The following is a 12491-nucleotide window of genomic DNA, read 5'->3' on the forward strand; positions in this document are numbered from 1 at the left end:
AATATGGATATCAAATGAAAGGTATTGTGGAGACTCTTGGTCAGAAAATATTTTCGATCAAGGTTGCCACGCTTCTATGTAATACAAATTTGTATTTTGTTAATTTCAATCAGAATTTTTTGTAAGTATACACAGTACATATACGCTCAAGACTTGTACTATTAATTCCAGCGTATTTCGGAATGGGGTTGCCACCTAAATTTTAGAGTAAGAAATTTACTTACTAGATATTGAAATCCAATTTTTTTTCAATTTCAAAATATTTTTTAAAGCTATCCAAATCTTGAAAACTTTAAAAAGTATATGCACTCCGAGCAAAGCGCGGTCAACCTGGTACTATTTCTTAAACCCAATTAAATTGGCTACACTGTATTAACTTTGTGGTGCCAAATTGTTGTAGCAACCGGTGCAACCGCATCTGTGATTTATATGCTACTTTGACTAATGGCCATTCAGTCAAATGGTGTGCAATTCAGTTGAGTTTTTCTAAATGTCTTACGGATGCTGCTGCATACAATTTTCTCTATTCTGTTGAACTTTTACATAAAAAACGATGTACCTATGTATACTTAAATGCATGCAAACATGTTCAAACATAAATATGTAAGCACATGTATAAAGTGGTATCTAGCAAAGCTTATTAACACATTTGCCGCTTTTAATTGCAAAAAAGCGAAGCATTAAAACGAGGGTGCCTGCTGTCCACCAGTGTGCGAATATTTGAAATCGATGACACATTGACCATTAAATCATCAATTTGGAGAATTCAAGCCCACAAAACGCATGTTGCTCGTATGCAAAAAAAAGTATGTTTGAATGTAGTAACAAATAGCAAAAAAAAATAACATCAAATATTATGTACTTATGCAGCCACATACAATTTCCGATTTATGTACATACATAAAAGCTTAAAAGGTAAGATAATAAATGAACGAATTTCGTGGCGTGGCAGCTCATCAACATTGCCACCGCCAATTAATTGGATGGAGTTAAAAAAGGCGTAAAAGTATTATGCGCCGGTGGGGAAAAAAACACAAAAAATCCAAATTTTTTCATTCGCGCAACATGGTGCTTTGAAATATTTTTACAATCGTCACATCCGCTGTGCAATATTTGCATATGAGATGTTCTAAAATACGAACGTGAATTGTGATAACTTTTAGTAAATTTGTTTCGAAATGGCTTAGGCCATTGAACAAGCATGTTCATGTGCTTGTATATGGGTGGTGGATGTTTATTTGCTTGACAAAGCAAAATTTACAGAAAATTCATTAAAGACATTTTTAAACGGAAATTAGTTACCTTAAAAATGAATGAATTTGCCAAAAATAAAAAAAAATGTATATTAGTAGATCGGAATGAATGTATTTTTGGTCTCAGCGGGTTTGGCAGTAACATTTTTCTTGCAAGTGTGTATATGTTTGGGCTTGTGTAGATGTGTATGGATGTTGCGCTAATTTACGGTCTATGCTGAAATTGGGTGCCATAAATTAGAAAATATTTTCTGAGGGAATATTTATAGTTTACAGAATTAAAGGTATAAAATGCGTGTTTTAGTGCTGGATTTCAACAGTTTCGACACAACCTCACTGGAGATCGCATCCTTGGAGTTATAGAGAAAGTGCAAAAAACACGGAGAAATGAGCAATCTTGTAAAAGTACTTTGAAATATACTACATACAACAGGGTGATCCTTAAAATATCAACATCGAAATATTGTATGTGTACACTGCAGGAAAAAAGTATTGGCGCAGAAAATATGTTTTTAAATACATGCAAAACTTTTTATTTTTTTACGCTAGTTTTTAATAAAAATGTGGACTATAACAAAAAACATAAAAATATAATATATAATATACTTTGTGCAAATCTCAGGAAAATTTTAATGGAAATTTTCAGATTTTTAAAAAAAGTTTTTAGAATTTTTCGGAGTATGTATTTTTGCAGCCCAATAAATTTAAAATTTATTGAGTTTTCCCGAGTTTTGCGCAAAGTTTAGATACTTTTACTTTTATGTTTTTTTGGTGTAGAGTGAACCATATTTATATAAAAAATTTGAATAAAAATTTTTGCATATATTATGAAAAACTCTGTGCCAATACCTTTTTCGGCAGTGTTTGTTCTACGCACAAAATAAGGACATCTACAAAAATATCAAAATTAAAAAAAAAAAGTTTTAGAGGTCGCTATCAGACTTTGAAAAAATTATTATTTTCTCATCACATAAATTCTACAAAGTTTTGACTTGAAATTTGACAAATTTTACATATTATTAAGTCCTATGCACACGCTGGTCAAATATAAAATTTAGTAAAACTTTTAAGATTAAAAAAAGAAGAAATTTTTTTAAACTCTGGTTGCGATCCCCATATATTTTTAAATTAAATCTTAAAATTTGCGGGCATGTCTTTATTTTGTACGCATAATAAAATAAAGAGGCGCCCCATGATGTTGATATTTTAAGAACCTCCCTAATACACATACATATACGTTAACACTTAGTATATGCATTTGCTAATTTTAAAAAACATTTTCCAATCTCTTTCATAGCTTCACCTGATTTGCCTCATTGCTTTGGTCTGCATCACCTTAGCAACGGCTCAATCGACCACAACAACACCAAGAAATAGCCCACAGCTTTTGGATGCGCGCGGTCGTTACAATCCTTACTACAATGATCCTTATTACCAGAACCGATTTTTTAGAAATCGCGACTATTACAATCGCGAATATTATGATAATTTGTTTAAAAAATATAATCCAGACATAGCCGCTCCTCAGGCGCGAATTATCGCACAAAATGCTGAATTGCAACATGGCGGCACCTATACATACTCATATGAAACTGAAAATGGCATACAAGCTGAAGAGCGTGGCGTACCTGTGAAGGTGGGCACTGAAGAGCAAAAGGAAGTGGTAGAAGGTTCTTACTCCTACGTCTCGCCCGATGGCATGCGTGTGATTGTCAAGTACACAGCCGATGAGAATGGTTATCATCCAACAATTACTTGTAAGTATACTTGGAGGTTTTTAAAATTAAATTCTATACATACGTACATACATATGTACAACTCATCTTTCCACAAATTTTATATTTTACATATTCCCCTCAGTTTAACCAAGCAAGCAGTATTTACTATTTTTTTTCACAAATATCTAAAACTAATTTCATTGATCTCTACAGATGATGGCCTTAATGCAGAACGTTTTGCACGCCTCCAACAGCCTGCTGATATTGTCATTACTCGCCAGAATTGAGAGGTAAATCAAGATCGCAGCGGATTCACGAAGACCTAAAAAAAAATAATAAACAATGACTTGCAAAATTTGGTTAAAACCTGAAATCTAAATAAATGAAATTAGCATTTTAATAAAATCTTAGAAAAGACATGATGTTCAAACTTATTTAAGTTGTCGGAAATTAAACATTTCATATTTAGTAAATCATCATCAGCTTTAGCACTGAAGTAACTGCTCCTACGTAACTACATTAACGCTTTAACTTTTAAGATTAACAACCATACAAAGAATGCGCTAGCCTGGGCAGGTCAATATAAAATAAAAGAGGTTTTTGATAGCCTGGTCTACTACATAGTACTTTTTTCGTGTATTTGTACATATGTACAATAGACTGCATCACTCCCCATACAAAAAAAAAAAAAAAAAAATCTGTACTGTTTTTCCATTGGAATTATAAAATCTATTATATTTTAAGATGTCCACCAAAATATTTCGGAAAAATATTAAGATTTAAGCGAGCTGGAACGATTTGAAAATACCTCCAAAAATGGAGCTTTTTATGAATAAAAATAGTTTCTTAAAGATGTTTTTTGAAAAAATTCCCTCAAATGACAAAACGATTTAAGCTTAAAAAAAATTACAAAAAAATAAAAAAAAAAAAATGTTGAACGGAATCGTAATAATGAGATTTTTGATGCTGTTTTTTAACTTTTTTCAAAGATTGGTATAGGAAAAACTTGAATAACTGAAACTAACTCATCCGATTTAGACTTGTGAGGTATCACCCTTTTTATTTCATTGCTAACAAGCTCATTCAAAGGCTGAAAGAGTAAGGTAGGGTGAACGAATATCATTCAAAGTTGAATTAAGATGTGTTGGTATTTGAAAACAAAAAAATTGGGACACGAAGGACTTTTTTTGCAGATAAATAAAAATAGTGGGAAAATACCTTTCTACCGAGATCCCATAAGTCTAAATCAGAATAGTTTTGGCCAAGTTATTGAAGTTTTCCGTAAATCAATCTTTGAAAAAAGTAAAAAAAACAGCATCAAAAAACTCATTTTTACGATTCCGCTGAAAATATTTTTAAACATTTTTATGCAGATCTTTTAAGCCTAATCTGTTTTATCATCTGAGGGGACTTTTTCGAAAAGTTCTTTAAGAAACTATTTTTATTCATAAAAAACTCCATTTTTGGAGGTATTTTCAAATCGGTCCAGCTCGCTTAAGTGTTAATATATTTCCGAAATATTTTGGTGGACGTCTTAAAATATAATAAATTTTGTAGTTCCGGCGGAAAAACCGCAACTTTTTTTGGTGATGCAGTCTAATGTACATATGCAGGTATCTTACAAAAAACTTTACAGCGTGTTTACTAAATACTTTACAGAAAAGCTGCAGCTGATCGCTAGGCAATTACATTTTCGTTAAAAAGCTGCGTTGAGTTTTAGCTGTGAACTGAAATGTCAATGAGCGTCTTTTCATGTCGTATGCCTAGAAATATGCTTTGGCACACTTCGTTTTTCGTTTGTATGTGTTGCTTCACCATATAAATAAACACTATATATGCACTTATTTTTATGATGTACTATTATATTACCGCGATGACATTTGTTTATGTTTTTCATATAAATTTTTAACGATTGCTATTTTTAATAGCGCTTATCGCAATTAGAACCGTTTAACTTTGCCATTTAATTGAATATTAAACTGTATGCCAAATGATTTTCGAACGTAAAAATTTACCGCTGGCAATGTACTATATATTTTGATATTTTGTTACACGAACGAGGTACGAAATGATATTAATGCGTGTGTAAGAATTTAAATAATTCAATCAATTTAATTTGTACTAAAAGTTATATTTTACTTGCTTTGAGAAAAATCGAAAGGCTTTTGAATGTCACATTCAAAAGTAAGGTTATACATACTTATGTATTTATATGTCATCATCAATGCGAAAGGCCCTAAATATTAAAATTTGAAATATTTTTATTTTATATTCACATTGTGAATGCTTCTGGTCTTTACAAGAAAAAATATATATACAAATAAATTAAAAAATTTCAGATGATTATTCATAGCATCCAACACTATGCATTCCCTGACGCATTTACCAAAGTGATTTCTGACGTTAGCCAGAGATTAAACAATTGCATCCTTCCTTTACGAGGTTGCTCCAGTTGTACATCCCGAGTGCAGACAGGTCCTTCTACACTAGGTATTTCCAGTGTGTTCGTGGGCGATCTTTATGTCGTTAAAAAGCTCGTACAGTTCGTCATTCCATCTTCTTCGGTATTTGACGCCCACACGAACAGGGCCCCAAAATCATCCTCATCTTTGTTTGACACCATCCATGCTTCTGCGCCGTATAAAAGGAAGCCGTGTAGCCGCAGTGGCCGAATAGAAACTCGAGTCTTACGATTCAAAGGCGTGTGTACGGACTAGAATATTTGTATCGAAGGTTTATGTATCCTTGTGTAAGGCCAAGACCACGCAATGAGCGGAAAAACGGTGAGCGGCCGAGCGGCGCCATACAGAAATTACGCTCCATCAGTGCGTGGCCACTTCAATAGTATTTCATATGTTCTAATTTTAAGCCGCTCAGCCGCTCATTGCGTGGCCTAGGCTTAAGGAGGACCTTATTATTCGCTTGATCTCTAAGCTGACAAAGTCCTTCACTAATTGAAAGTTATAACCGTCAGCAGTGACGTATATCCTTGAACGAAAGCACTTTTTACGAGTTACCAGGAGTTACCTGGTCTTGTCCTCTTTCACCGCTGGACCAACCTCTTTTGATTTTTTTTTTCTAAACTAGAAAATACGCACTGAAGTCCCAAAATCTTAGACCAAAGATATCATCATCATCTGTATGCGCCAGCAACAAAGTTTTTTTCTTTCAGCGTAAACGGGATATACAAGTTTGTACGGCAGGGATACACCGTGCCAAATTAAAGTTGAAGTTTTGTTAAGAACTTGAAATGATCACACCGTACATAATGGCTTAGCCCTTGCGAAAAGTTTCATAATTGTGCGATAGTAGAGTCAAGTTTTCTCTATGGGCACAAAATTGACTTTTCGATGTTTTATATTTCATTGGTCGATTTTAAAAGTTAACATGGTGTGCAATATTGACACCAACGATTTTGCGCTAATTTTATTTTTTTGACGAGTTATTTGCAAACAAATTTCTATGCAGGCTTTTACACATTTTGAAATATTTTGACAGCAGTTATAGAACTTATTGGGCAAAAAAATTAAGTGGCCAGTTGGTAAATTTTCGGTTCTTGTTTTATGAAAAATTTTATTTTTTTAATCAATTGAATTTTTTACCAACTTCTCATATACCTAGGAAAAAAATTCAAAAAGCATATTTGCGCTAAACATTCATAAAAAAAAAATTACTGTACCTTTGCTTGTTTTAAAGCTTTTTACCAAAAAAAAAACAGAACCAAATTCAAAAAGCTATAATACTAATTAACTGAAAAACAAAAAAAAAAAATTATAATTTGATATCTCTTGATTTGATACTTAAGTTTGAAGTGCTAAAAACTGAACCGAAAACCACTCCAAAAAATGGTTCGGTTCGGTTCAAAATGAAAATCCACTATAGCATTTATCAAGTTTTGTAATACACATCTTTGCCTAAAAATTCAAAAATATTAAAAAAACAAAAATCAATGCAAATTTTAAGATAATTACGCAATAAGACTGCATACTCTGATTTTTTTTTAGTTCTGTTTAAAAAACTGATAATAAGAGCCACTGGTTCTGAATGCAGTAAATATCTCGCATAATGCCAAATTTTTTACTAATCAGTAATAATTCAGACAAAGAAACGAATCAATATACGTTCCCCATTAAAATATATGCTAGCAGTTTAACTTGCAAAGTCTGTGACATCATATCAGTCGGATTTGAACAAAGTGACCTATTTATACAAACATATACAGCTAAAATGTAATAATTAATATGTATTTTTTATATATATATTTTTTATTTGAACAAACAAATCCCTTATCACCAACGAAATAATAGCCGAAATGCTTTCATTTCGATGCCCTAATTATTTGGCGTATATAATTTTTTTATACATTTTTGGTTGACCCTCCGGTTGCTGATAAATACTGAGAACCAGTTTCGTTTTTTTTTTTTGCTGTCAGTGAAAATATGCATACAAAATAAAAAAAAAAAACTAAATACCAAATTACAGTGCAATGAACTCGCCTTACTGCTTTTCTGTTAGAATAAAACAGCGATAATAATTTTGTTACAAGGAGGGCAAGGCCGAGTTTATTTATGGTCCAGACTTAAATTTTAAAAAGCCTATAAAAATTGTTATTGTATAAAAATTAAGAAAAAAAGCATTGTAAAAAGGCACTTAACTTCATATGAATATAAATACATACATATGTACATATGTACATACACGTGTGCACTTTACATATGTATGCTTCTATATAGCGCGTGTTGACTGCGTAAAATATTGAAATGTAATTCTTTTTCGGTGGCCCGAAATTCGCACACACGCATAACCATAATCGGGGTTCTTTGCAAATCTGCAAAAATGTTTGCAAAATGTCCGTTATAAATAAATTAATTGCTATTCAGGTTTAGGTTTCTTTGTGGTTTTTTTTCAGAAAAATATTCTTATGAGTCAGAAGAGTCGTAACAAATTTTCCTTTATAAAATTAGGGTGGTCCAAAAAAAAGGGTAAAGATTATTCTATACTGAAAAATACCCCTATGTTTATATTTTGAAATCGAAAAATATGTAGCGTTCGCTCAAAGCGCTCAAAGTTTTCCATATATTTTATATGANGGTTTCTTTGTGGTTTTTTTTCAGAAAAATATTCTTATGAGTCAGAAGAGTCGTAACAAATTTTCCTTTATAAAATTAGGGTGGTCCAAAAAAAAGGGTAAAGATTATTCTATACTGAAAAATACCCCTATGTTTATATTTTGAAATCGAAAAATATGTAGCGTTCGCTCAAAGCGCTCAAAGTTTTCCATATATTTATATATATATATGTAGAAATGGTATAGAATTCTTGAAAATCAATATTTTCGATCGGAAAACTCTGGTCCACTTCTGGAGACTTCCAATAAAAGTAACCAATTGTTTATTTAACCATTGATTTTTGTCCATAAGGACTGATAAGTATTGAAATATCCTTTTAAAATTTTATCCTTAAAATTTCGCAATATTTGTTTTTGAAAAAAAAATTATATGTTACGGACTTATAAAACTCGATAACATCCTCGAATTTCGTCCTTCTAACTTTATCAACTTAAAAAATTACCTATTCGTTGTGAATCAAAAATTTTTTATTTTTTTTTATTCTAAAGAAATTTTACCTTTCATTTGGTACCCATATCTTTACTCTACATTTCATTGAATTTTTGATATAATTTTTGGAAGTAATCATATTTTTGAAATTACAAAGTGCTTTAAAATAAATTTGACGTCAGAGAGAAAAAATAAAAACGCAAATTTAAATACTTAAAAAAGTAGGTTTCAAACCCATTTATTTGTTATTTATTTTATGGTAGCAGAGATAGAAGCCATTTTTTTCGATTTAAGTTTGTGAAAAGTAATGAATGTCTAAATCCCGGGACTAAGCCCGGTATCCCGGCATTGTGATAACCACATCTCTAAAATGTCGGAATCGTAAATAGCGAAAAAATTAACATCCCAAATCCATACAGACCCGTTAATAAATGCTACTAATAAATCTTGTGTCCTCTGAATTCCTACTGCTTACGGGTTTGTCAAATTATTTCTTACAGGACACTGCGTACGGAATAGTGATTTTCACAAGGTAGTTGTTTTAAAAAATTATCTTTGTCCTTTGTGTCAGTCGGCTAAGGCCACACTCTTACACATTATAGTTGTTATTGGTGTTGTTTGTTATTGAAGCGATGCTGTTTTCAGAAGACGCAGGGAAGACTAGGCCTTATGGGTCATAATAACAGCACATTTACCCCTTAAAGTGCTGCTGACCTTTTAAGGGGCCTTAGAAGTGTTGCGAAGAGCAGAGAGAAATCAGACTTATTGCATTCAAATGCACTCTCCTCGCTGTTATATCACAGCGACTGCGACAAGCCCTGTTTTAAAATCATATTTTCCTAATGAATATTGATCACTCAGCTCAAGGCTATTCATAAACGAGCACAGACCAACAGTATACCGACTATTCGATTTCCCCAAAACAAAAAATAAAGATTTAAGAAATGGTGATTTGCAAGCGCATGCAATCACTATATAACACCCTCAAATACACTTACGCTGTAGATAATGGCATCCGAAAGAATACATCCATACACTAAGAAGCATGTTCAAGGAAGGTTGTCCGTATCGACAGCACAAAGCTATTAAATGCCATTGACAAAAGCGTCACTCAATACATTGGCACTGGGGTGGCCCTTATTTTTAAAAGTAAAAAATGTTTAGCTCCCAATCTCTAACTTTGTTTGCATAGCTAAAAAAATGATATGTGCAAAATTTTGGAATGATCGAACAAGTTTTGGGCGACTCTCATCGACCTTGAAATTTTCATAAGTAGGTACGTATTCATCATCTAATGCCATACAATTTTTTATTACTGCCTTATATACTTAGTAAGTAATTTTTATTTATTTACAAACCTGATTAAAAAATTGCGCTCACGATCGTTTTATGAGCCAAGCTGAGTTGCCAAGCTGCCAAGAGATATTTGAGAATTGCATGAAAAATGCATATCCTCTTCAGCACGAGCGAAAGGCTTTTAAACAAAAGTACGTGTGCATATTCACTGCACTTGCGTTTGTGTGGGAAATGCATGAGTGGCGCAGCTAATAGTTTTTCAACACAAAGCACAAACCTTTTAATGAAATAAAATTTCCGTAGAGATTTACCTACTCAATGTATTTTCTCTCCCTGTACAACGGAAAATATTTACTCAATTTATAAATCTGTTAAACATACTTATTTCTTAATAATTTTTTCGCGCCGAAGAGCATCCGCATATTTTCGGTGCAACAAATTACTCAAGATAATTTATTGCATATTATCCACGATTATTGTTAAGTACCCGTATATTGCACACATTGCGCTGATCTGATCCTTAACTCTTTACAGTAAATATGGTTAATGTGACACCATTCACTTGGAAAACAAAAACGAATAATTTACACACGAACCCAACTGACGCCAACCTTCACTCACCAAGCCGGCCATATTACAGTTCATTCACATTGTCCTGCAAATCATAACTCCCCCACAGCACAAATTCGAATATTATCCGCTATTTACGCTGCAGTAACCAGTGGCCAACCGTACAGTTAATCAGCCAGCAAGTTTAATTAATTTCAACGGTTTTAATGGCTGTTGTTGTGCACAAATTTATTGCACTTCCTGGCGCAATGCGACGCCTCAATACATACAACAATAAATACACATACTCGTACATACATACATGAGCGATGAGCGTACGCTTGCGCTTGCGCATTGAAACACCCGCATAGCTTGAGTGTACGATTATGAGGTAGTGGGGCCATGCGATCGATCGTAACGATATGGTGGACGGACGTGCGTTTGTGTAGTGTTGTAGTATACGGCAATGATTGCTGATGAACATCGTAAATGTCAACATGATCACCACTGGGAAGATCGGTGGATTGCGTTTTTATAGCATGCGTATATGTATGTAGTAGTGGTGTACTACCACCACCTGGAGAGGGGTGTGTCTGTGTGATGCGCGAGTATGGCCAAGAGCGTGTAGTTGCGTGCACATCCATAAAAGTTATGTGACCCTGAAATACCTTTTACTCTAGATAAATAAAAGAAATACATACGAGTATTGTACGAGTAAATTATAAATATACGGGTCTGAGCCAAGTGCCAAACAAATTGTAAAAAAAGCTACAGTCTACTTATAAAACAAGCTTAAGCGAAAACGCAAGCAAGCAGCCAAGTGGCTGGCGATCGTAAATGAGCCAATGAAATTTATTATTGCAATTTCGGCCGGGCAGCGGACGATGGCGATGGCGACGATATGGAAACTCGTAAACACATATTTTTTATTAGTTCGAGTGATTTTTATGTAGTATTTTTTTTTACGTATCATCATAGGTACAGCACGCTGAAAAATGGTAGAGTGAGGATTATTTTTAAATATTTACAATGTTTTTCAAGTTAATTTTTTTTTGTAATTTTTTTTAGAAAAAATTTTCTATACATAATTTGGAAAAAATTCCAAATTTTCATAAAAATTTATATTTTTTCTGTAAACGTATCTTCATAGGTACAGCAACGCTGACATTTTTCTGTTTATTTTTTTTTTATAAAAACAGTGTGCTATAATTTCAAACATTATAATTAAATTTAAAATAAAAAAATTTTAATACGAAATAAAATTTTTTAAATTATACATAATTTGGAAAAAAATTCAGACTTTTATCAAAATTTCAGAAGCTTGTTAAAACATTTTTTTTTATAAGACCGAGTACTTCTTATGTTTATCTGTAAACTTTTGTACAGAAAACTTATCTTCATAGGTAAAGCAACGCGCAAAAATGGCATTTTTAATTATTCACAATGTTTTTCACGTTAAACATTTTTTTATAATTTTTTTGTTTAATTATGCCTGCATAATCGCACACATCATAATTGAGTTTTCAAAAAAATTTTTATACCAAATGTAGAAAAAGTTTTAAAATTTTCATAAAAATTTCAAAAACTTATAAAAACATGTTTTTGTTTTTAGTTACAGTAACGCGCAAAATGGTCGAGTGATGATTATGTATATACAATGTTCTTCATGTTAAACTTTTTTTAGAATTTTTTTATAAAAATGCTGTTCTTGCTATGAAGATTTCTTAGTCGCTTCAAACCTGTATTTAATTAATAAAATTTTATGCGCTTTCACTGCGTAGCCAAAAGTATTCAAACAATACAGTTAAGAAGTTCGATTTTTTTTAATTTGCAGATTTCTCATAAATTTTGTATATACTTTTTAAATTTAATCATTATGTTTTCGTGGTTATACATAGCACGGAAATAATTTTTATAAAAAATTAAAAATAATTTAGTTTAAAAATGTTTGTGAATATTTAAAAATTATTATCATTCAACCATCTTTCCGCATAACTGTATGTCTATAAGAAAATTTAATTAAAAGAGGCATATTCGATTTCAATTTGCTAAAAGTTTATTTCGAGTTAATTTTTTTGTTAATATTTTTTTTTTTATTAAATATAACACATTTTTAC

At 32.1% G+C, this 12491-nt stretch overlaps 1 protein-coding gene across 1 annotated transcript; it reads left to right on the top strand.

The window, feature by feature from the left end:
• Positions 1–1596: 1596 nt before the first annotated feature.
• Positions 1597–3306, top strand: Cpr49Ad (Cuticular protein 49Ad). The gene is made up of 3 exons (XM_017627336.1): positions 1597–1658; positions 2551–3010; positions 3185–3306. The coding sequence occupies exons 1-3, from the start codon at positions 1641–1643 to the stop codon at positions 3256–3258; spliced, it is 552 nt and encodes a 183-aa protein (XP_017482825.1). The 5' UTR covers positions 1597–1640; the 3' UTR covers positions 3259–3306.
• The last annotated feature ends 9185 nt before the right edge of the window (positions 3307–12491 follow it).

Source organism: Rhagoletis zephyria, unplaced genomic scaffold (assembly GCF_001687245.7).
Source record: "Rhagoletis zephyria isolate East Lansing unplaced genomic scaffold, Rhagoletis_zephyria_1.1 Rzeph_scaffold_05187, whole genome shotgun sequence".
NCBI lineage: Eukaryota > Metazoa > Arthropoda > Insecta > Diptera > Tephritidae > Rhagoletis > Rhagoletis zephyria.

Coding starts and splice junctions, on each gene's coding strand:
- Cpr49Ad (XM_017627336.1), top strand. Junction 3,011..3,184: donor TTATCATCCAACAATTACTT/GTAAGTATACTT, acceptor TGATCTCTACAG/ATGATGGCCTTAATGCAGAA.